We start from the raw sequence: 26,873 nt of genomic DNA on the forward strand, positions 1-26,873 counted from the left end.
CATCTGTAGAGAAATTGTTGAGTTGTCCACTGGTTGTAATGTTAGCTTCTGATCATAGATGTCTCTTCTGGTCCCTGGTGCCAACATCCCCGCCTAGTAGTAGAACATAGCATAAACATTACATTGAAGCTAAGCATCTGTTCTTGTGACTCTTACGAAAAATCACATTGAACACTAACACAGGTACAACCGCTTTATCATTTAGTTCCGGCTGACCTCAAGTCACTCTTACTGAAATCATGCTTATGAAGTAATACTCATTGGTTTTGGAGCTAGATTATATCAGCCTGTTCAAATTCCTGTTCAGCTATAAAGTCACTGTGTGGTCTCATGCAAGTTAACATTTTAGATTGTTTCTGATGTGTGAAACTGAGACACTAGTATTTACTTTGCATTTATGAGAGGATGAAACACAAAGAATATACATAAAGTACTATACTCCACATCTAAAAGTTGTCTTTGATTGCCTCTTATTACCAAATACACTTTCCAGGTGGTCAATTCCAAAAGCTTATAATACAGTTAACCATTCCCCCCCCCACCCCCCTTCTATCGTACAATCCTAAGATCTTGATTCTCAAAAGACACAAGGCCAGCCACTTCAGGATAGCCATTATTCTCTTCATAGTAAAGTAGCTCATCCTTGGCTTCGCCATTTAGGTGTCAAACAAACACTTCCAAGATTCCAAGTTCTTAAATGGGCAAACATCAGTGGCAGCAATGAGAGAGCTAGAGAGCTGCAGTGCCTTGTGTAAAGCAACAAAAAAAAAAGATTTTTCGAGCTTTCCATTAACGTCCACTGGATACGAGACCAGTCTACTTTCAAATGATATATTAACAAACTCATTTTTCTGGTGATCTATTTTGAACAAAATGAAACAAACAAAAGCTTGGCAACGGTTATACGATATAGCATTTTCACTACAGTGCATTTTTTATTTGTAGCCACACATTTAATAAGTATTTCAGATAAACAGTTCTTAGTAGAACATGATACTTTTACCTGCCAACTTAATGAAGGAATTCTCCTGAGGGACAGGGGTGTGGGGGGCTGTGTGTGTGTCGGTTGGGTCGGGTCAGACAAACCACCATAGATCACTAAGCATTTAAATGAGCAATTTTTAAAATGGCAATTGAAGCAAAAGTCCTGTAAAATATATACTTTCTCTTCTGTGTTGGCAGAAAGGCCAGTTACTCTAATTGCCACAAAAGCCCACGTTCCTACTTCAACTGCAACAGAAAAATTCTTTTTTTCTTTTTCTGCCTCGGTAAAATTTGTTTTCCTGAAAGAACAGACTCTGAATAGTTATATCAGAAACTACCAACTTTGTACTTCATCCGAGTAAAGAGCCCCTCTGCACTCTCTGGGAGAGGCACTTACCTGGCTGGCCCCTTTGTTAGTGCCCATCTGCAGACTAATCGTGGTCTGGTCAAAAGGTTTGTCAGTTTGCATCTTGGGATCATAAAGATGCCGCCTGGTCCCATAGGCTGTCATCCCTGCTTGGCTGGCACATTTGTTGGTTCCCATCTTTCAAGGGGGAAAAAATAAATCAGCACCAATTACCAGAGATCACTAGCCCAGACACATGTCATTGCATTTGCTTCACTAAAGAGACCCCACTTCTACCTCACCTCTTGGTACAACCAACAATACCTCCTCCTAATGTGGAAAGACTCTAGGTCAACTGAAGACAAAAGCTGTTTTATATTTTTTCATAACAAGAAGAATGGGCCTAAAAACTTACCACGGAGGCACAATTACATTTCTTTTTCCCTGTTACTCTTCCCTCGGTCATACAGATAACCAAATGAAGGAGCACAGGCCTTAACCATTTTTAAAAGACACATACAGTCTTGAACCGAGCAACAGATGCTTTTCTACTCATCTGTTTTGCTTAAGGAGCTCAGGTAGTAGTGTTTTAAACCGAAAGATCAGTGGTTTGACCTTTGAGGAAGATGTGGCGGCACTCTGGTTCCATACAGATGAAAATGGAATTTTAAAAAGATAAAGCGTTGAAACTATTAGGGTGGTTCTACTCTGCCCTTGAGGAGCTTGAATCACTCTACAGAGGACAGGTTTGTGTTTTGCAAAAAATGTGAAAGCAAGTACCAGGTGTCTGTTCTGGGAGCTTAAATAAGGCTGCTTCAAGTTTCATCACAATTACCAACATTTTCATGGGGGGGGAGGGGACGGGAATCCCTGCATTTTATTCCTTGCATGCTCGTGACACTGAGCAGGGCTGCAAACAGGCAGCAAGTGGAATCTGAACCCGGCCAGAGTAAAACCCTCGGGGTCAGACGGACAATGATTAACTTCACATTCCCACCGAGAACAGTATGGCCGCAAGCTCAACCAGCACACCTTGTTCTATGGCTTAGGGACACATTTGTGCTGCTGGTTTTTCTCCCTTATAACCAAGATTTACTAAAAACAAAACAAAACAAAACAAAACCCTAAAACTTGATTACTAAAAGTAAAACTTATTCGTTAGGAAAGGTTCAGGAAACATATACACATAAAAAGAGGAGGGTAAGGAGAAGTCATTACAATCCCAGCAATCTGACATATCAATTTACACACATGTAACATTCCACCTCCTTTATCTTATAGGCAGGTGTGTGCAACAGATTGAAGAGTCAAATCTCAAACCATAACGTTGTCAAGTCAGAATAGCCTCAAAGCGGACCCTCTAGAGGGTTTTCAGGGGCTGTAAAGAACAAGGCAGGAGACTGCCCATCCTTCTCCTGCATAGCAGGTGGTGGATTCGATATCTGTATGTCTTTGGGTTGGTGTGCGATTCCCTATCTATCAGGCCAGCAGAGCACCCTGAATGACCAGCAGGAAGACCTAAAGATGAACAATAACACCAGAGAAGAATGTCTCAAAACATCAGTCATACAAGAACAATAGGGCCGTCTGGCACTTGTGCAAAAACACGGCTCGGAAGGCAGGAAGGGGCATAAAGATGGACAAATGGACAGAAGGAACACAAGGGAAGAGGAAGAGAGCAGTAATGTACTTGAGGGGAATTCCAACCAATCGTTACAAAACAAAAATGTGTATAAATTCTGTAAGCTTTTCCCCCCAAACTAGAAAGAAAAAAAAGGGGGGGGATTATCAAATTGGTACTTTGACCATAAATTTGGCATTTTGCAATACTCTACATGGGAGCAACACAAACTACTCCCCACAAATTAAATTGTAAAATGTAACAGGGTTAGGATCCTGTATCAGGCTGCACAAGAACAAGTGAATGACTCCGGCACTGAGGCTGGTAAAATGGCATCATCTGGCAAGTAACATTTACCAGTCTATGAAGTACATTTAAAAAAAAAAAATTACCTGGGAGGATAAAAAAATACAAAGAAAACTGACAACACAATAGGGATTTTATCTAATGGACTTTTTAAGACATTTCATGAACAAAGTCTCTAATTCCAAATCTACATTATAATACTTATATCTATCTTTTACTTAGGAGTTAATGACTTGTATATTGTTGTTCTTAGGACTATCCTGTGCCACTCTCATGATTTCTGATATGCCCAAACCCATTGTTAGTTCACTGTGTCATGGTGAGAAATCAATAGCATTTAATTAAGTAACTGAAAAAGCAACCTCACACGCTTACCTGCAGGCCAATTACACTCTGGCCAGCTTTTAATTTTCCTTCATCAAAACGTCTTGTTTGTTTTTCTGCATACTTAACTCCAATATCAATGGTTGTATGAAATCCTTTTGTTTTAGCCTATACAGAAACATGCACACTAGGTTAACAGAACACTGAAAAGGAGAGTCTGACAAGTGATTTTCAAAACAACAAAGAAATGATACTGTCCCATAAATGAAAGCTTCGCTAGGTTAGATCCAAGAGTGAAATTAAGGACATTTTTAGGCTTTGTGGTGCCGCACAGCATATGTATCTTTCACCAAGATTTCCCACCTCCCTGATTTTTTTAAAAAGATTCTATGCTACCTCCTATGAGGGCCCTTATACAATCACACACGTCTGAATGGTTTTCACCTCATGATTCTACCACAGTTACCACAGGACATATGTGTCTTTTATAATTACATAAAAATCCATTATTACCACAAAAAAAATTTTTTTTTTGTTTTACCTCGATTTCAGTATCCTCCCTTACCGAAAACACATGAGACAAATTTCAGAGTAGTAAATATTTTGGTTATTAAAAGGTTAAGGCTATTGGCACTACAGGAAATTCTGAAATGGGAGTGTTCTGATTATTTAGGCTAAGGGAGCTGACATCAGCGACTTTTCCACAGAGTGAATAATTATGGAACAAGCCCCTCCTCAAAGGTCTGATCCCTTGTGGGAAAACAAGAACATAACTCATCACTAAAATGGTCAGGATTCCTTTAAAATCAGTCATTAAAGACATACATACCAGACCAGCGAGAGCCACCAGTGTAGTCTGAACCTGGGTCATGTTTCCGTTCTCAAAGAGATCATTCGCTTCAAATATGTCATGTGGCTTCATGCCATAAGCCTGAATAGCTTTAATAAAGTTGCCAATATTCTCCAACTATAAGGGAAAACAGTCATATGACTTTTGTAGGTACATATGGACATCTATAATCTTTAAGAATCCTGTATCTCCATGTCTAGTTAATTACACAATGCCAGGCAGAGAGCTTGGCAAGAATTTGTGATCACATCAAACCAAACCCAGCTCACTCTGGAGAAGGAGAGTTTTTTAAAAAAGTATCTCCCAATAGTCTTGTGGATATTTTTAAGCAGACAAGTTTTGTCAACTCTTAAAAGACAAAGATCTTACTTAAATGTTTTCAAGTAAGTTGCCAGAGTCATCCAGCTTAGATTCCTTTTTGCTTGAAAGTATGTAAACATTCTTATTAATAATTATGTTGTTTTAATTCTAAAAGAAATTTGAGGTTAAATACTCATTCTCTTTTTCTGTTTTTTTTTAAATTTTATTATTTTTTAATCTATTATTACACATTTTTTCTCCCCCTCCTCCAACCCAACCTGCAAAGCACCCCTTGTTCCAGAGTGTTGTCATACATATAATGTCTACTCATATTCCTTTCAGTTATTCCCCTTATCTGTTCTACTGCAGTATTCATTATCTACCCATTCTTTTTCCATTCTCTCCCCAACTCCCCCACGTCTATCCTATTTTATAACAGCAGTGTTAAAAAAATTTGTCCTTTTGTTACTGAGATATTTCACTAAACATGTCCTCCAGGCCCCCCATGTTGTATAATGTTTTATAAGTTCATTGTTTTTCAATGTTGTGTAATACTCCAGTAAAACTCCATTGTGTGATTGTGCCATAGTTTCTATTCATTCGTTGAGACACTTGTATTTCTTCCATCTTTGCTACTGTGAATAACTGCTCATTCCCTTATACCACAAAATACATACTAGAAATTATATATCAGATTTTATTATTTAGTCACATTGATATTGATAAGTTAAGGTCATACTTGATAAAATGTGTTAGAGCTGACATCACAATATAGTTAGCTCTCACCAAGGGAGCTTCCATGGCCCAGTGGGTAAGGAGTTGCACTGGCAGCCCAAAGGTAGATGGTTCGAATCCACCAGTTACTCTGAAGGAGAAAGATCGGCAGTCTCTTTCTATTATGGAAAGCTCCTGAACGGGTCGGTCAGCTGTGAGTCAGTTCCAACCCAAAGACAATGAGAAAGAGTAAGTTTCACCGCATAAAGAGCAACCAGCTAGAATAGGAAGTAGGTAGTTGGACTGTTACCTGAGGCCAGTTTAATGAAGACTCATTAACCTTCTTTACTGAGCCAGGCTGTAGTTTGTTTATAAGTCTAAAAAGAAAAATAGAAATGACACATAATTTGTCAGAAAGAACCAGAGACTAGATTGCAAATTTGGTCCCTTTAACATCAGTAAAGAAACACATTAAAAACATTAACAGATGAGTTTCACCTTAGCCTTGGAGGCAGGGAGGGCAGAGGCCTATGGAGAGGAGAGGAGTCAAATCTTAACTTACTCGCAGAGGATGATGCCATCTTTTAAGCCCAGCTGGAAGTTGGTGCCGATGCTCATGCCTGTCACCTCTTCTATCCAGTTGCGAAGGTCTTCTTCTGCCTGATGATCATACTTGGATGCAATCTGAAATGCAAGTTCAGGAAACGTTAGAAGAAATTTTCTAAAAAAAAAAAAAGAAGAAATTTTCTCTGAAGTATTAAAAAACTGCTGACTCAATACCACTTGGCTCTGCTTTTATTATTCATTACAACCACAGCTGTGACATGCAATCAAGTACACATGATAGATTTCACTGGCAAGTCTAACTAACTATTACAGCTTCAATAGCTAATCAAAAATGTTTGGTTAAGATGGTCATACAAAATTCTGAATTGCACATGGGGGTGGGAACCCCACCAAACTTCTAGGCTTAAGAAGAAAACATGATTAAAATCTTTCATATCATGCACAAAGTAACTATGGTCACATATTACATTATGGGCTGTCATTTACAGACATTATAATATAGCACTATCCACAACTTTAAACTCTATGGATCCTACACCCTGGCTAGTGGGCAAGGAGTTGCACTGTCAACCCAAAATCAGGTGGTTCAAATCCACCTAGCAGCTTCTCTACAGTCAAAAGATGTGCAATCTCCTCCCATGTGATTTACAGCCTCTGAAAACCCACTGGAGGGTTGGTTATGAATTGGTTCTGACTCAAAGACAATGAGTTTAATTTTTGCATTTATCCATTATTAAACTCCTTATATGCAGGATAAGCCTTTGTATCCAAGATTATGCATGCTAAATCTATTTTTTTAGAATGTAACTGTTAAAAAGGGGGGGGGGAATCTCTTGACATTGTTGCTGGGTTGGAGTTGACTCACAACTGACCCTTCAGTGGCCTTTTGAAGGCTGCAAATCACATGAGAGGTGACTGCCCATCTTTCTCCCAAGGTGGATTCCAACTGCTCAAGAAGTCCCACCTCTGGACTAGTAGCACAAGTCCTTCTGGAGCCCATTAGCATTCCCAGTCATAATTAGACCCCTAATAGAATAAAGTTCAAACAAGTTCTTCAGCTATTCCCATCCAATAAATCTTAAAGAAGATGGTCAGAGTTATTTATTACAAACACCTGCTTCTGGGGCTATGGATGCTGGATGAACACCAAAAAACAACTGTAATGAGAATCTTTAGATCAGGAACACAAAATCTCTCCTGAAGTCTTCTTAAAACCAAACAATAGCTAACCTTAACTGATACAGCATGTCTGCCTGGAGCACTATGCTCTTTCAAGAACTATCTACAGGAGATCAAATCGACCCCAGAAGCAGTGTAGATAGGAAGCAGTTTGGTTTAAGGAGCAGTCCTCTCCCTAAGGGGGCAACTCAGAAAGGCAAAAAATGGTTGCATGCATTTCAATAAATGTATTCAAAGTCACCCGAACTATATTGTAGGATCTGGTTGACTATATGATCTGTGTATATTCTCAACAACAACAAACCCAGAAAATAAAGTGAAACAAAAACAGCTCACGGATCATTTTCTCACTTAGCATAGCTGAGACTATCGGCCTCTAGGCCATGTACATGGGGATTAAGACAAAAAATGTGTAACTAGATCTGAGCCTGGAGTCAGTTACAGCATTGTTGGAAATCAATGGGAGAAATGTCTTACCACAAAAATAATTAGGTTCAATTACCAAAGAAATGAAATGGCATCGCAGTATCTTCACCACAACTCTTTACATTCCAGTGAGCACTAGTCACTGAGGAACAGGGTCAACGCTGCAAAATGCCAAGGTCCCTGGTGCTGGGTAGAGGCCCCAGTCTGAATCATGTGGTAGGATACACATGCAAGCATCTGACCAGCGTACATTTAACTCACGGAGGTATCTTAACAGAATTTAGAAACCATCTCAAGCAGAGATTTGACATACTGAACACCAATGACTGAAGACTAGAGGTGGCATCAAGGGCATTGTTGTACTAGTTATGTACCACTGACTTGACTACAACTCTAGAGACCTATGACAGGACAGGACAAGGTTCAGAACAATGGCTGTGAACCTTGCTCTATTCTGAGCAAACCTCACCATTTCTGACACACCTGACCCCATTGCTCCAGTCACTGTGTCAATTCATCTTATCCAGTATCTTCCTCTCTTGCACTGACCTGCCACCCTTCCAAGCATGATGTCCTTCTCCAAGGACTAGCCCCTCCTGACAATATGCCCAAAGTATGTGAGATGGAGCTTCAAAATTTTTGCCTCTAAGGAGCACTTCCTGCAGGACAGACCTGTTTGTTCTCTTGGTGGTCTATGGTATGTTCAATACTGTTCTCATCATCACAACTCAAAGCATTGATTCTTCTGTCACTTAGTCACTTAGTGTCCTTAGTAACTGTCCAACTCTTAGATGCATAGTAAGCAAATGAGAAGACCATGGCTTGTATCTGGCAAAATTTAGTCCCTATACTAACATCATTGTTCTTTAGCAATCTGGAAAGACCCTAAACAATTTCCCAATCCAACTCCTCTTTCAATTTCCTGACAGCTGGTGCCAAGGGTGTTGTTTGTGGATCTGAGCAAGATAAAACCGGTAGCAACTTTCAAACTTTTCTCCATCTATTACGGTATTTCCATTTGGCCAGGTGGTGAGGATTCTTTTTAGCCCAATGTTGGATGCAACCCATATTACATCCTTGATTTTCTGAAGCAAGCACATCAAGTCCTCCTCAATTTCAGCAAGCGGGGCCGTACCATCTGCAGTGATGAGTCCTCCTCCAATCCTGAGGCCACATTCTTCTTCATAAAGTGCACCCTCTCTAATGATCTGTTCAGCATATCAATAGAAAAGTTACAAGACAGGATACATCCCTAAGACACTCCTTTCTTGATTTTGCAGTGTTCTCTTGCTCTGTTGGCACAACAACTTCTTGGTCTAGGTACAGGTTTCTTAATGTCAGCCACAATTTGTTTTGATCCAAACGAATGCCTTTGCAAAGTCAATAAAGCACAAATAAATATCTTTCTGGTACTCTCTCCTTTCAGCCATGAAACATCTGACATCGACAATGATACCCGTAGCCCTAAAGCCAGGTTAATCATGGAGAGGGTGAAATCTGGCTGCTCCTTGGAGGCAAGGATTCTGAAGCTTCGTCTGACATACTTTGGACATCTGTATGCATAGGAACAGAAATCCTTATGATTCAATTAAAAAAAAAAGACAATAGAGTGCTGAAATTACTGGATTATCACATGCAAGTAAAACCAGACTGATAATGACTTAAAATGGCTAGAACAACTACATCAACAAGAACTGCCAGAAAATTAAGTTGGCTTCAGAAGTGACCGTGTAACTAGCAATATCATTGCTAATGTCTGGTAGATCTTGGCTGAAAGCAGAGAACACAAGAAGGATGTTGTGTTTTACCGACTATCCAAAGGCATTTGACTTTGTGGTTCATAACAAACACTGAGAAGAATAAGACTTCCAGAACATTTAAACTGTGCTGTGAAACCTATTCATAGACTAAGAAGGAATTGTCATAACGGTAGACAATGTTTTAAGTATCAGGAAAGGTGTGCATCAGGGCTGTATCTTTTCTCCAGACCTATTCAATCTATATGCTGAGCATATATTTTGAGTGCATATAAGTACACTATTACACAGATAATACAGGCTTGCTTGCTTCAAGTAAAAGATTTGCTGTAGAGTATCAAAGACTATAGCTTTCAATATGGATTACATGTCAACATCAAGAAAACAAAAATCCTCACCAATGGACCAAGAAGCAAAATCATGACAGAAGGAAAACAGATGAAGTGGTCAAGGATTTCATCTTACTTGGATCCATAAACAACACCCATAGTAACACCAGTCAAGAAATCAAAAGATGGGTTGAACTGGGAAAATCTGCTATCAAGGATCTCTTCAAAGTGACAAAGAACAAGGATATCAACTTACAGACTACAGTGCACCTGATCTGAGCCATAGTATTTTCAATTGCTTCCTATGCATTTCAAAGATCAACAATGAAGAAGGAAGATCAAAGAATCACTGTCTTTGAACTGAGGTGTTGGTGAAGAGTGTTGAATATACCCAACAACAAATACATCTTGGAGAAAGTGCAGCCACTGGGCTTCTTAGAGACAAAGATGCTACAATTTTATCACACACACTTCAGGCATCTTACCAGGAAGAGCCAATTCTTGGGGCAAAATATCAAGGAAGGAAGGGTAGGGGGTCAGCAAAAGAAAAGAAGATTCTGAAGGAGATGGATTGACACAGTGACTATAACAATGGCCTTGGGTGTGGTGGAGATTGTGAGGGTAACACAGGCTGGAATAAGGTGCAAATCTGGTGTTCACAGGGCCATGAGTTCCAGTCAACTCCACAGCTAGGAGCTCTGCTGACTTAGTCCGTAGGGAGCTGCGCTGCGAACCCAAAGGTCATGGCTCTCTGGAGGTCTGATCCACCAGCAGCTCTGGGAGTCAGATGAGTAAGCTTCTCCAGTGTGACTGACAGACTCTAAAACCTGCCTGGAGACCATCTATGAATTAGTTCCAACTTGACTGACGGCAATGAATTAAGCAGTGAAAACCACCAGTGAGTTTTAAAAGCACAAGTGGTTTTGGTCACACTTGGTTACAGTTCCTGTCAATGTCCATTAATAGCTTTTTATACTTCTCTTAGTGGGAAAAAACAATATTCTATTTCCCTTGTCAAATAAGAGGAAACTACCTTTCACATCACCCTCTCTGAGGATCATGGTGCACTGGAGGCCTGCTATCTCTGGAATGTAACTATACCAAATCAAACTCACTACTTTCAAGTCATTTCCACTGAGCAGCTCTCTGTCAGGTTTCTGCGGCTATAAATATTACAGAGGTGGGACAGCCCATCTTTCTCCACAGAGCCACTAATGAATTCAAACCGAAAGCCTTTTGGTCTACATTACCAAGTGGGGTTAGAAAGTTCTATCAAAGGGACACACTTTGCCTCTATAAGCAGGAAGAAGCCATTACATGTATGACACCCCCAATAAAACATCCTTGGATAAGGCATCTCCTCCTCCAATCAAAACCCCTCCCCTCCCCCTTCTCACAGTGGTTCTGACCCCTAGCTGACCATCCAGTAGGTTTCCATGACTGTAAATCACATGAGGAAAAGCTGCCCATCTTTCTCCCAAGGGAGTGGCTGGTGGAAGCTCAGCCTTGGCCTTATAAGCATAGCTCCAAGGACTAACAGATCAGAGCTCTCTTCAAGGTTATCAGAAAACAAAATTATATACATATGAAAATTTTGTTGTTATTATAAAAGATTACGTGGGTGAAAGGGCAAAAGCATGCAGGCAGAGAGGAAGAAAGAAATAAACACCTCCCAAAAAGAAGGCACTTTTGGCTGGGAGAGGTTTTATGATAAATCTTAAGGGAGAACTAATGGCATAGTTCACACAGAGATTTGCTATGTACCCAAAGAGACCATCTGTCTCTCAGGTGAGTTATAGCCTCCTTTTAAAAAACCTTATAGGAAAAAAACCCCTCTTTTCAAATTGTACTATACACACCGTCATTAAGCAGAGTCACTCACTGAGATCCTCCATCATGATTTTTTTTTAAAGTTCATTCATTCATTGTTGCACATTTTCCTTCCTATCCCCATAGTTCACATAAAAAAACAAAATATGCATAATCTCCTCTCTCCCCCTCCCTGTCCACTTTGCTATGAATCTCTTATTCTGGACCCCTGTCATACAAATAATGCCTAATCATATATTCCTTTTGAACAGTTCTTCCCTTCATCTGTTCCAATGCACTGTTCATTATTTATTCCCTATTTCCTTCTATCAGGTTTACCAGCAAATCTTTTTTTAAAATTTTTCTTTATTTTTTTTAACAAAAGTTTACAGAAAAGTTGGATTTTTGCTCATTCATTGTTGCATATTACCATCAAACCTTTACAGGAGGAGTTTCACATACTCTTTATAGGAGGAAACTATCCATCTTACTCCTGTGTAGGACGGTGGACTCGAACAGCTGGCCTTTAGGTTAGTAGCCTAACACACATGTACTACACCACTAGAGCTAGAAATGGAAATTTTTTTTCCATTAAAAGGATTATCAGCTCATTTCCCATGTAAATATGATTATACTCTTTAAACTATAGATAGTACTTTTTAATCATTATATTTATATATCTTCTAAAATAAAGAGACTTGAAAGCAATTAAAAAGTGAGCACTGACCAATAAAATTTATATGCCGTTTTCCTCTTTGCAAAGTCTTAATTTCTAAACAACGGAGGAAAATGATAATTTCTTCCCTGAATAAGAAAATCAATGGAGGAGTAACAATAATCTATATTCATCTCATCAATACTTCATGGAAACTTCACTCTAAAAATGACTCATTCTGAATGGTTTATAAACATCGTTTTCTTTACTGTGCTCCAAGATTTTTCACTTGGCCTCCCTTCTCCTCACCCTCCATCTTTGCTAAATTCCCTAAAGTGGTGTTCCCCAATCTTTTCTCCATCAAGGCATTGGTTGTGAAATGACATTTCTACAGGATTCAAGGCTGAATGAAATCCCATCTGGGCACAGCTGCTGGAGGGTTCCTCATTACAGGTCCCCAATCATGTCACTCTTACTAAATACAATCTCAGGGTGAGAAAAGCCCTCCCAACACCTGATATGGCTGATGTCCCTGGGATTCTGTCCTCTGCTTGTGCTGTTCCCTAGAGCCTTCAATGGCTCCTACTCTTCCCTCCCTGTGTCCAAGTCGGGGGCCACCGCCCCAGGCCTGCCACCAGCCTTTTGCTCATCCCTCATGCTCTCTGATAATAACTGCTAGGAGCATCAGTCAGGAGTCGCCTTCTGTGTAGCTCAACCCTTGCTAGCTATGTGACTTTAGTCTTCACTTTCTTCTTTAGAATATTTGCATGCTGTAAAAATAAATAATAATTGAATGATGTAGAAATAGAAGCAGTACGTATTCTTAATGGGGGTGATATCATCCCCAAGTGGGAACAACTGGTTCATTCCAGGGGTCTGGTTGAGGGTACCAAAAAAATCTCAGATAGTGCAATGATTTGTGGCCCTCCAAAGCTAAGCCTTACCCAGAAAAACCTTATCCCTTGGTATTTAATTTGGCAGATAATGAGGGCAATTAGGCAATCAGGGAAAATGTCTAAAAAGGCTTTTGAGGGGAAAACAATATTGACAACATGTTAAAAAACATGATAAGTGAAAGTACAAATCTGTCTCTCTTCCCCAAAGTGCACAGTCCTTTCCCTAGACCATGTGCATCTATATTAGAGATTTTTGGTTAGGTCCCAGGTCATTTTTTTCCATTCACTGAGGTCCCAAGTAACAGAATAGACAGACTGGATCAGGTCGTTCCCAGTCAACAACAATCTGTATGGACACAGACCACTCACTGGTCAGAGTAGGTTCAAACTGGTCTGGACATTATTCCCTGCTAGGGCTTGAAATAAAACTCAAACTCCTTGTCTTTGAGTCAGAACCAACCCAGAGCTGACACTGTAATGAGTTTTTGGAGGCTGTTAGTCATATGGGAAAAGACCGCCCATCATGGATTCGAGCCACCTGTCTGAGTTAGCAATGAAACTCTTGATCACCAAGGTGCTCCTACAACGCAAGGAAGATAAAGCTTCATCTCCCATACTTTGGGGATGTTGTTAGGAGAAGTCAGTCCTTGGAAAAGGACATCATGCTTGGAAAGGTGGAGGGTCAGTGAAGGAGAGGGAGATCCGTGGATAGGTGGGCTGACACAGTGATTGTAACAATGGGCTCAAGTATATCAGAGATGAGGATAACACAGTACAAAGCAAGGTTCAGATCCGTTGTTCATAGGGTCTCTATGAGTTGTGATAGACTCAATGGCACATAAGAACAACAGGACTTAACATTCAACATCACCAGGACGAAACAAAACAAACACCTCTTCAAATATACAAACCACGAAGGCCTAAATTGGCTACTAGTAAAAGATAGACAAACCAATAGGTTGCTAAAAAACAGCCATCTCCTTCCAGGCACTAAGATTTGAGAACTCCTTTTCCTAGAATCCCAAAAAGGGTTAAGGAATAACAGAGCTGAAAAAGCACTATTCCTGCAGAAGCATTCCGACAAAGTGTAAATCAGAAAAAGGCTGGGGTTCATCTGGCTAAGAGAGATAATGGTTATGTATGGCAGCTGAGTGAAGGTCTAGCGTGCACTCAGAAATACATTCCAGTATCTACAGAAGAATGAAGACTATGTGTCCTCTATCCTCCAGACAATCTCCATCAATACACTGCTCCCTGCAATGCTTGTAAAAATGGAAAACAAAATAGAAGGGGAAACAAACAACACAACCCAAACCTATTGCTGTCAAGTTGATTTCAACCCACAGAAACCCCACAGAAAAGAAAAGAACTGTCTCACAGGGTTTCCAAGGCTGTAAACTTAAAGGAAGCTCACTGCTGTATTTTTTCCCTGTGAAACAGCTGTAGGTTTGAATTGCTGATCAGGTAACTCCAGGTTGTTGTCTCTGGTAGTCACAAAAGTGTCTCTTAAATGTCAGTTGTGCCTAAATTTTCCTTCACTCCTCTTGTTGCCATTAAATCAGAACCCACTCGTAGCTAACCCTCCATTGGGCATCTGAAGCTGTAGACTGTACGGAAGACCACCCACCTTTCTCCCTTAGAGTTTGCTCCTAGTAAATTTGAACCATCAGAGTTGTGGCCCTAGAGGGTGGGGCAAGACCATTTTCTATGCCACTATAGTTTCCTAAATTCTCATTAGGCTCCCACTTTTCAAGCCATGTGAAAAACAAAAATTACCCTAAACTTGTTAAGTAAAATCATATTCAACATCTGCTTCTCTTTCTTTCAAGAAATTCTTGTGTGTCTTTGGTTATTTCTTCAAGTCTTCCTCCATGACTACTTCCTTTTGGTGTTTGGTTTTGTTTTTTATTTTTATTCAAATATTACCAACTACATATCAGGCATCATTCAAAAACAAAGTCTTTTCTTAGCTTACATTCTAGTGCAGACACATATAAATATTACATAAAATGTTAAGATGTTTAAAATAAAAGGAGGCCTGGCAGCACAGCATTAGCTGCTAACCAAAACAACTTGATAGTTTAGTGGGTCATTCAAAATAAAAGGAAAATAGATTGTATAGGGCTACTACCATCTCAAAGTAGTCCCCACAAAGATTCAGATAGTGAGGCCACTTTATTCTTAAATACCAAGATGCTTCGTGCCTTTTCATTTTTAAAGTCACTTGTGATTCTTAATACCCTATGCAAAGAAAATAAACAAGCTCCCCCGTTTTTCAGCTGCCTTAAATCTCTCTCCTACTTAATACATGTTGTTGTTGTTGTTGTTAAGTGCCGTCGAGTCACAGGTGACTCATAGCGACCCTATGAAGGAGAGTCCTTGACGCTTGGGTGCCTTTCATCCTCTCTCCAAGTTCATAGGGTTTCCAGAGGCAAGCTATTATGGAAGTGGATGCCACTCCTCCTTCCACGCTTGTTTAATCGGGGAGCTCCACCCCACTCTCGGTCTGCATTGGGTAGCCAACCATTAACTCATTTGACACAGGGTTCAGCCTCACAGCAACCACAAGCGACCGCCGGACGGCAACTTGTACACCAGGGCTATATATACTTAATACATGTAAATAAGTTTCCAGACTTAAAGTATTCACCTTGGTGATACAGAAGGCTGAAGAGCATAAGTATCTGAAGGGGAACTTCAAACACTTCAGCACCTAATTCCAGCGTGACCTGTTGTTGCAGTTGACTCCAACTCATACCAACCCTATGAACTACAGACCTGAACTCTGCCCTCTGCCATTGGGAGTCACTTAATCAATCCATCTGGTTGAGGGTCTTTCTCTCTTTGCCCTACCCTTTACCTTTCACAGCATGATGTCTCTCTCAAAGGACTATTTCCTTCTGAAAGATGACCAAAGTAAGATTTCATCAGCTTTGCCTCTAAGGAGCACTCTGGTTGCACTTCCGTCAAGAGATTTTGTTTGCTGTTCTGCTAGTCCATGATATATTCGATACTCTTCACTAAGATCACAATATACAGATTAGTCTTCAATCAACTTATATTTTAAATTGCTTCCTGCACATCTGAAAGTTAGACAATGAATAAGGAAGACTCGAGTGTGACCTATTACCTTAAACATGTCACCCTGTTTCCTCCTAAGAAGCCTCCTTCCAATGCCCTGTGAAGAGGAAGCTCATTCCATAAAGGGCCCATCTCAATACCTGAGACTGACCAGCAGAACTCACACCCTCCATTTGTATCAGTCTGAGTACAGAGCACACAACTTTCTTTTAACTAAGTTCCGCTGTAGCTTATGCGTGTAGAGTTGACAATTCACAAAGTTCTGCTGCAGACAAGCTCATCTAGTTCATCTCATCCACTGGTCATTACCACTGTCCAGGCCCATCACTGATCATCTCAACACAGAGTCCTGACTTCTTAGCTCATGTGCTTTTATAAAAACACCTTTGCATCCCAGATTCTTATCTATTTCAGATTGCTACTGACTGAAAGAATGGAGCAACTAAAACATATGTGTATCTTAGAAGAAAATGGTGAGGGAATTCCAGCAAGAATCACACTGCACTTGGGACAATATGTCAAGATGGATTACATGTCTCCCACAATGTCAAAACAGAATGCAAGACTAAGTTTACAGAAAGACCTTGGTAAATATTTGATGGGCACAGGTACACATTCCAAAGCTATGGGAAATCACTTCTCCTTCAAGTGAGGAATAGCATCCAAGTCAGATTCTCTTAGAGTTGATCTTCTGATAAAAGTGGAAGGTACAACTGTAAGGCAACAGCACCATTTCCCCACTTCAAATTAGTAATTTGTTGTTGTCGAGTCAAAACGGATTTGAAATTGACCATCCAGCAAGTTTTCAGAGGCAGTAAATTCCATGGGAGGAGACTATCTACCTTTCTCCTGTGGAATAAGTGGTGGGTGGCTTCAAACTGAGTTCCTTGGGGCTAGCAGTGAAATGCTTAAATACACAGATCCTTTAACTCAATATACAAATATTGTGAATATGACCAGAAAAAATGTAAAGCTTTAAAAATACTTTTAAAAATTGGCCCAGTGCAAAAAAGTATAGAACAAAAAGAATATACATTTTTTCTTCATCATCAAGAAAAGTCTTCAGAGTATAAAGTTCATAGTACATGCAGATAAAAGTAGATTGTAAAAGTTCAAACATAAACAAGATGTAGTAAGAATAGACAGGCTGGGTTCCCAGTGGAATCCTTCCTCGGAAATCATGAGAACAAAGATGTGTGCATAAGCGGCAGCTCATTGTGAGAAACCCTAACAAACTGTAGTAACAAGAACCCAGGTTCCCCTTCACCAAAAGCCAAGGACCGCTCAGTTACAGCTAGAGAAGCTGGCTGCCATCCCAGAGGAGACTCCACTGAGGTGGTGTACTTACGGGGTTAGGGCAGGCAGCATCAAGAGCCAGGTGGGTTCCCAAGGCATGCCTAAGTCCACCCGTGTACAGACTCATGTTCATCTCTGTACCCCCAAGGCTATGCCTGGTACACGATGGATACGCAGAAAATTATTTTCATCCATTGATAGCCTTACTAGAGTAGGGAAATGCCATAGACTTAAAGATCTTGTTACAGGAAGGCATCTGCATTTGAATGTCACCGGTTTTTTATGGGCGTCACATCCCCTTGATCTAATAATCTAGTAATCTTAGCTGGATCACTAGGGACATATTTGCCTTCCTTTCTGATAAAAGTCTCTCTATGTCTATGATGCTTCTTAAATCCAGTGTTGTAACCCTAGAAGTAAGGTCCAGTAGGACAGAAACAGCTGGGCCTACTGTGCTTCTCTACGTCAGCCTGGGGGAGCATGCGGCGATGGGCACCTCCTCGGGCGTAGAGCCAGGCGTGCCTTCTGTTACGGTAGCTAATCATTTGGGAACTAGTAGGCACACTTACTGAACTTACAGAAAATTAGAAAGCGTTAATAACACAAACACATACAAATAGGAAGTAGAAAAGAAAATCTTAATATAACAAGCAAATGATTCAAGATCAATGTAAACTTGCTCACAGATTTAGAACCACTATGCTCACTCAGTAAGCCTCAATAATTTTGTCCAAAAAAGCTATCTTCTTCTAAATAGGGCACAGCCATCAAGCTTGTAAAGCAGATGACTCTGAACAGAAAGAAAGATCACTGGAGAACAGGATTCTCTCTTGGGTGGAGAATGTTCACCTGGGTCTTGAATGTTCTACAGACATAGAGATCTTGCTGAAAGTCCATCTGAGCTGAGGGTCCATGGAGAAAATAGATGAAAACACTTTTTCTTTAAATGCATTTTCTTGGTTTCACCTCCAAAGTATGGTAATGTCTACCTCACTCACTACACATAATTAGCCAGTATCAAGTCCTTGCGCTGTCCACATTTCCTACCCTCAATCACTTATCCCTTTGTAAGACTCCAGGTGCTTCTGAAATATGTAAGTTAAGCACATGAATAAATATTTTTCCTACAATTCCAAGAGACATCACAGCAATGACTGTTTTAGGTTTGAAACATACACACTCCTCTCCAATATGTTAATTTTACAACATGAATCTCAGATTTTCTTGTGACCTTCAGGAAAGCACGTGATCCACTTCAATCAACACTGTCCCAAAAGTAAATTATACTGTTCATCTCTACCCACCTGGGACATTTTCCCATTTAACAGATCAGTGAACACATTCATTCACGTGTTCCTGTCTGCCTGCCCCAAAACTAAGTGAAAACATCACACCACTTCTTACTCTGACCTACTTATCAGACAAGAGGGGAAAGAAGGTCAAGGAGAAATGAGATCCAGGCATTTCAGTCAGTCTCTGCAAATCTGGCAGGCCTCTTCTGGGATCCAGATCTAGATCTCAGATTGATATGCCTGCCTACTACAATGAAGTCTGTCCATATGAGAGATCGCTCTACACAATCAGCCAAACACAGAGTTAAAACACAGCATTTTAAACACAACCCAGATACTAGCTAGGAAAGCATGATTAGTTTTTAAGCTATCCTAACTGTACAAAGTTCCTACGTCCTTTTTACCTCAATGAAAATTAAAGGGCAAGAAATTTCCATAAAAGGTAGAATGGACTTTTCCATTTCCTCTTTTTTTTTTTTTTACCTCCGCAGAATAAAATCATACTCTGCCTCATGGAAAAGCATATTTTATATTCATATATATATATATATATATCACACTCACTTTTTGAAACTAAATAGAAAAGGTTTTGGTTTGTTTTGCTTTAATGCAGAAATATGAAGGGGGAAAAGTGAGGTCAGGAAACCAGTAAGTTCTGCTGAAGCAATGTACCTCCCAGGAGAGGGCTGTACTTCATGCAAAGGCCTCTGGAGTTTACATTTCAGACGGCTTACTTCATAGAGAACCAGTTGCCATTGGGTTCACATCTACTTATGGCAACCCCACATGTGTCAGAGTAGCCATATGCTGCATAGGGCTTTACATGGATGATGGGGAGGGGGGACACGGACTGCCATGCCTCTCTTCTAAGACACCTCCGAGTTGACACAAACTGTCAACGTGCAGCTAGCAGCCAATCATATAAACCATTTGGAGCACCTAGAGACTCCCTGTTTTATGGATAACATCCTGTCTCTGAGTCTGTTCTGCCTTCTATCTGGCTCCCAAGGATGTAATTTATGGAAGGAGAATGCCCATCTTTCTCCCTCAGAGCCACATGTGTATTCTAACTGCCAACCTTTCAGGCAGCAGCTCACTACACAATGTAATAAACTACCTGAGCTCCTTGTTCTATTGACAAGCAATCACAAAACTTCCCTCTTCCTCCAGATAAAGGGCCAAGAAAGTCAGGAGAGGGAGCAGAATGTCCAGGCTGCAGAGGGATCTTAGCTGGACTCGGCACAGAGGAGCAGCAGGATCAACAATGTGCTGCACATGCAGGCCTCTGCCTAGCCACCTTTTCCTGTGAGCCATCAAAGTGGCTCTACGATTGCCTTGGGAGCAAAGCTATATCCCTAATTCACATAAGAAGAGGTACACCAAAGGCAAGGGAAAGAAAATGCCCTGTCCACACTGTCTGCTGTGCTTTCACAAGTTGTCTTCCTTTTTCTTCCCAGCTTCTGCAAGACAGTTAACCCTCTTCTCTCTGCTCCCATCTTCTCTTGTTTGTCTGTCCTCTGTAGGGGTCCCTCATGCTCCTTGATCCATCTAATGGGCACAGGCTATCCCATCTTCTTTCAAACAAGGAAATCTTTGAGCCTGCTGCCAGCCTCAATACTATCCTTTTCCTCTTATATGCCATGGTAAGTCTCACTTAAGAATCTTTCCTAAAAACAAAAATCAAACTTGTTGCTGTCAAATTGCTCCCAACTCACAGTGACTACAGAGGACAGAGCAGAGCAGCATAGAGTTTCCAGGTTGTAAATCTTGATGGATGCAAACTGCATCATCTGTCTCCTGTGGTGAGTTCAAAGCAGCAACCTTTTGATCAGAAATTGAGTGCTTAACCACTGTGCTACCAGGGTTCCAAGCTACATTAATGGAAGGTTCCAAGGTAACATTAATGAAAGAAGACTGCCCATCTACCTCCTCAGAGCCACAGGCAGATTAAAACTGCCAACCTTTCAGTTAGCTGCTCAATACACAATGCAGTGAACCACCAGAGCTCCTTGTTCTCTTTCCTAACTCCCCGGAAGTTTACTAAAAACAATTTTGCAGAAGGTCTTCTAAGATCTCTCAGTAGCCAAAGCCAGTGTCTGGTCCCTTTCCTTCCCATGGGCACACTGCAATACACAGTACTTTCAGAGATCTCATGTCCCTTCTCCAGGCTTCTTGTCCAAGGTCACTACTTCTCTCTCCAGCCCACTCTCTTCATTCTCTCTCCTTTGTTGTTGTTTATAGTTATATACTGTTGCATTGGAACTGACCCATAGCCGAACCTTCGGTGGGTCTTCAGGGGCAGTTAACCAAATGGGAGGAGACTGCCCATCCTTCTCCCATGGAGCAGCTGGTGGATTCAAACCGTGCATCTTCGAGATTGCAGTGCAGCTTCTTATCACTAGGCCACTAGTCTCTTTCCCTTAAAAGTCACCAATTTTCCAGGAGTTCTGCTCTCAGATTTAAATGGTTAAGAGCATAGGCTCTGGAAATCAATGTTTGGTTAGAATCCTGTGACCATGATGCATCGGTCACATGACACTAGCATACTCTGCCTCGGTTTCTGCACCTATAAACCAGAGATCATTTAAAGTACTTACATCAGTGAGTTCTTGGGAAAAAAAAATCAAACTCAATAAATATTAACCTTTATCCTTCTCTTATCTATACTTTGTTAGCTGCTCCTGTCCAGATTCTCTACTTCCCATTCAATATATACATAAACCAATTACCTGACACTATTTGATATAGCCATTTTGATAAGAGATCACTTTGATGCTGCCTTAAACATCCTATTTTTTTTTAAACTGTTTAAACTAAAATGTCCCCACTCCATTTCTATCTCTTTGCACTGTTGATGCTACTTCAAGGGCTTGAGAACAAACACAAGTCAAAGCCATTTACTGAAGAACCAAAGCAAGCGGCAAAGTTATTTTAATTTAACTGGGGTTTTTGATTGTTCATTTTACATTAAGAGGAAATTCTTTCTCTCCTAATACTGACAAGAAATAAAAACGGATTTATTATCAATTTAGCAAAGAGCCTTGATGATGCAATGGTTGGCAGTTCAAAGTCACCAGGGGCTCCAAGGGAGAAAGACTTGTGATATGTTCCTTGAAAGATAATGAAAGCACAGATAAAGCTAGCTATTTCAAAAGGAAAATATTTTGATGAAATGTTGAAAATCAAGGACATAAGGGCTCTGGATAAAAGTTATGCACAGTATATTTTATAATTCTAATAAAATTACTGGCTAACAATAACAGCAAAGATTATCATCAAGAAAACCTCAAAGAACAGTTTTGTTCCATCACCGGGGTCAAAAGTCTACTCACTGTCACCTAACAATAACAGTATTAAGAATTTAAATATTAAGTCCAAGTTATATCCTTTTCCATGTGAGCACTTTTAAAAGAAATATCTACCAGTAGGCAATCAGTGACAAAATAATGAAAACCCATTAACAGATTATAATTCCATTTCTAAACCAGTCAAACTAATAGTCACAGTTGAACACGCTGGGGTGGAGTTAATGCATACAGGATAGTTCCACTTCTTTTTATGTGTTTTTTGGGTACTGTTTACATTTTTACAATAGATTTTCATTCCATAAACAAGAATGAAAAAGATGCTTTTACAGGCAAGGACTATAGCACCCCATTGTAGATGCTCTGTCTTCCCAGAGTAGGATTTATCCAAAGGTCATGAGGCTACAAAGGATCCAGACCCAGATCTGGCTCCTAAGTCTAAGTCTTGTCCACCATGGAAGGTTTTTCCCTCACCTCTAAACCAAACTGAGAGATAAAATCCCTTTTTCTACATAGAGGAACACTGATGGTGCTGGAGAAAGAGCTAGTAATCTACCCTTATAGATTACAGTCAAGAAAAGCCTACAAGGCAATTTTAGTTCATCACATGAGATCAACACAAGTTAATTATTCAACGGCACCTAATAACAGCATAATACATAGAATCTATAGCAGAGGTAATTATGCTGTCTGACAAGGTATGAGAGCACAAGGTCGTAGCTTACACCCTGTGGTTCACCAGAAAGGCCTTTTCAACCTAGAGGGAAGTGAGAAAACATTTAAAAGTAACACACTACCAGTACCATTGTTATCAAACTGATGCACCATGATTCAAACCAGCTCAAGGGACTCTGAGGTCTCAAAGGGCTTTACCACTATGGTTCAAAAGTTCATAACAAGCTACCTGGCAGAGATGCAAGAGAGAAACACCAAGGCCTCTCTACCAGCACCTATGAATAGCTGCCTCCTGACTCATGAATGTTTTAGATAGTTCTGGTGGCCTAGGGGTTAAGAAGTTGTGCTAACCACCCAACAGGCAGGTGGTTCAAATTTATCTAAGACAGAAAGGCAATCTTTTTCAGTTTGATTTACAGCCTCTGAAAACCCATTGTGAGGGTCACACAATGAATTTGATGTGGATTCCATGGCAATGAGAGAGAAGAAAAGGCCAAATAAGAAGTTATGGTGAAAATCACAATTAAAATAAATTATGTGTGTGTGTGTGTACACACACACACACACACACGTTGTTATGTGCCATCAAGTTGCTTGCAACTCATAGCAACCCTATGTACAACAGCTCTGAAACCTGCTCTATCCTGTACCAACTTTACTGTGTCAAACAGTCCCTCAATCAATTGATCTCATCGATGGTGTCCCTCTCTCCTTTCCTCCACTGTCCCAAGCATGGCATCCTCTCCAAGGACCAGTCCCTCCTTGCACCATGTCCAAAGAACGTCAGAAGAAGTCTCGGAATCCTTGCCTCCAAGGAGCAGGCTGGTTTCACCCTCTCTAGGCTTGTTCTTTAGGCTGTCAAAACTCTTCCCCAGCACCTATGGTGGTACAGAATTACTTGGTTGCTAACCAAATGTTCAAAGCCACATATGTATGCATGTGGCTCCTTCATGAGAGAAAGACCTAGTGCTCCACTCCTGTAAAAGTTGTCAGCCAAGGAAACTATATAGGACAGTTCTACTCTGTCACAAGGAGTCTCAATGAGTTGGAATTGACTCCAACTACTCCTCACAATAAAAATAAGACCAGATGAAGGAAAGGGTATCATAGCAAAGCTACCAAAGAAGGGAGACAAAACCATCCCATGCCTAGAGGAGAAGAAAACAAAAAGCAAACACCTTGCCAGAAGAGTGCATGCCTGTGTATATTTATGAAATGAGAGTAAAAGAAATGAGATCTCTGAATAAAGGGGTGGGGGTGGAGGGGAAGGAATGTACAAAACAAAATTCACTCCAGTCTTCAGAGCAAAGAACTGGAGACTACCCAAGGACAGGGGCCTGCCCCAAAAGGACACTGAAGATCGGCCCCCAGCCTCAGGATTCCAAGGGCCAGGGTGCTGACAAGCTCTATATAATGCTACCCAATCACCATGTCTAACATAAGAATAAATACTATTTATTTTCAATTAGAAGTGTATGGCTGCTGTTACTATTTTTACATTAAAAGTAGAATCACATGTTGAAATTAATAGTCAGAATGGGAAACTTGCTACACATGGTATTGATTATATTCTCTCCTACTTCCTCCCACATGACGCAAAAGGGGGGAGAGAAAATGGTAACAGAACACACTTTCTATCTGTGGAGCTCTCTCTCAGAGCACAAGGGAGGACCCTGGGAGAAGAAAAGGAAATCTAGGTCCAGACACCTGGGGAAGAAAGGTAAGGAAAAGAATCGATGGCTAAGTTCAAAGCCCCACGTAGCTTTGGAAAAGTCCTGGAAAAGGGGAAAAAAAGAACAATAAGTCTTCAGGCTGTGATTTACCCAGGAGTTCTTCAAAGCATAAAGAGGCATCTCTGTACCACATTCATGGACCAAAGCCCTGGCTTTCCTACTGCAGATGTTCCAAACCATCAGTCACTCACTCCCTGAAGCTTCCTGGTCCTGAGGCAGAGAGGAAGATGCTAAAGTTGTTCCCTCCTTCAAAGGAGTAACTAGCATATAGTCTTCTCTCTTCATGGACTGCTTCTTAGACAGAGTCTAAGACCATTTAAAGGCAAAGCCTCCAGGGACACTAATTCACTTTCATCAAGTCAAAACTGACTCACAGCGGACCCTCTAGTAGGTTTTCAAAGGCTATAAATTACATGGAAGGAAACTGTCCATCTTTCTCCAGTAGACCTGCTAGTGGATTTTTAACTATGAGAGAAGTGGGGCCCTTGAATTAGCAGTAATAAACAAGAGTTAAAACACTAAGGGGGGGGGGGGAAGAGAGAAGAGTTAGAAAGAGAGAAAGATGATACCATGCTCTGAAAGCAAGGCTTCCAGCTCTACAGAGAAACAGATGATCAGAATGTGAGTAGGACAGCAACCATGGATTACACCCAAGGACACATCAACAGGCTACAGGGAGGCAGAATCCTGGATAAGGATTCTGGAGGCAGATCACATTTCTAACACAGAAGCAAACAATGCAGTATTGTTTGGAGTTGTGGTGCCTTATCTGCCATAAGCCTCCTTCAGACACAAGGAATACTGAGTGAATGTCCACACACAATTTTGCCAGTCTATGATGAATCCAACTTACCTAGACTATGATAAAGCTCTGATTCATGGAGAACTTTCCTTGTCTGAGTCTGTGCAAATCTTTATATGGAACGAAATTGCCCATCTTTCTCCTGTGAAATGGCTATTGGATTCAAATTGCTGACATTGTGGACAGCAGTGCAACACACAACACTATCGCCAGGGCTTCTTGTCTATGATGTTAATGTGGCTCCAACAGAGACTCACAGACAACAGAATCTCTGTCCAATCGTGTGCATCTTCATAATCTCTGCTTCCCTTCAGAGCTCTGTTGCAGTCACTGTTATCTATCAGTGTGTCATCTTCTAGGTCACTGATCATCTACTTTTCCAGGCAAGATATCCTTTATCCAGGGAATAGCCCCTTCTGATAACATGTCCAAAATAAGTGAAATGAAGTCTCACCATTCTTGCCTCTAAGGAGTACTCCTACTTAACTGCTTCCAGGACAGTTGTTTGTCCTTTCGAACATTCATGTTTTATTACATATTCTTTGACAACACCACAATTCAAAAGGATTAATTCTTCATCGGTCTTCTTTATTCACTATCCAACTTCAACAAGCATAAAAAGCAACTGAAAATACTATGGCTTTACTGAGGAGGGGCGGAACTCAAACCATCAAAAAACCATGGCTTGAGTCAAACACACCTAGGCTTTAAAGCGCCTATCATAGGACTCCATACCTTTTCAGTCTGTATGCAGAACAGATCATCCAGGATGTTGGGCTGTAAGAGGAGGAATGTGACATCAAGATTGATGATTCAGCAACAATCTACCTTATGCACATGACACAACCCTGCTTGCTGAAACTGAGGAGGACCTGAAGTGCTTGCTGCAGAAGTTCAAGGACTGCAGACTTCAATACGGATTGAAGCTCAACATCAAGAAAACAAAGATTCATTCTCACCATTGGCCCAATTGGCAGCATCGTTATGGATGGTGAAGAGATTGAGATAGTTAACAGTTTTATTTGCTTGGCTATCCAGTCAACACTCTTGGTACCAGCAGTCAGGAAATCAAGAGACGAATTGCACTGCGAAAGTCAGGCATCAGAGACCCCTCCAGAGTACTGAAGAGCAAAGATGTCAGGTGGAGACCAAGGTTGCACTTGATCCGGGCTGTAGTCTTCACAATTGCACACTATGCATAGGAGAGCTGGACAGTGACTAGGAATGACAAGAAAGAGAATTGATGCCTTTGAGCTGTGGTGCTGGAGAAGAGTGTTGAATATACCATAGACTGCTAGGAGAATAAACAGGTTCATCCTAGAGAGGGTTAAAACGGGCTGCTCCTTAGAGGCAAGGATTCTGAAGCTTCATCTGACACACTTTGGACATGTTGCAAGTAGACACCATTCTTTGGAGAGGGACATCATGTTTGGGAGAGTGGAGGGACAGCGCAGGAGAGGAAGACCTGATGAGATGGATCAACTCAGTGATTAGAACAGTGGAAGTAGGTGTGTCAGAGACAATAAGGTTGGCACAGGATAGAGCAGGGTTTAGGGCTCTTATACGTAGGGTTGCTAGGAGTTGCAAGTGACTAAACAGCACATAACAACAACAAAATCATCATAG

The 26,873-nt window shown here is 40.8% G+C and overlaps 1 protein-coding gene across 1 annotated transcript in view; it reads right to left on the minus strand.

Annotated features, from left to right (window-relative positions):
- Positions 1-26,873, minus strand: part of LOC102866678 (calponin-3-like) — a gene marked incomplete at its 3' end in the record, with an annotated part of 36,268 nt that continues 9,395 nt past the window's right edge. The window contains exons 2-7 of the mRNA XM_006882490.1: positions 6,008-6,129; positions 5,756-5,822; positions 4,411-4,548; positions 3,633-3,749; positions 1,382-1,528; positions 1-93 (exon numbers count right to left, since the gene is read on the minus strand). Of these exons, the coding sequence (XP_006882552.1) occupies positions 1-93; positions 1,382-1,528; positions 3,633-3,749; positions 4,411-4,548; positions 5,756-5,822; positions 6,008-6,129 (684 nt within the window). The remainder of the gene's footprint in view (positions 94-1,381; positions 1,529-3,632; positions 3,750-4,410; positions 4,549-5,755; positions 5,823-6,007; positions 6,130-26,873) is intronic.

The sequence above is a fragment of the Elephantulus edwardii genome, unplaced genomic scaffold (genome assembly GCF_000299155.1).
Source record: "Elephantulus edwardii isolate Elephantulus edwardi_28Jun2011 unplaced genomic scaffold, EleEdw1.0 scaffold00020, whole genome shotgun sequence".
NCBI classification, from domain to species: Eukaryota; Metazoa; Chordata; class Mammalia; order Macroscelidea; family Macroscelididae; genus Elephantulus; species Elephantulus edwardii.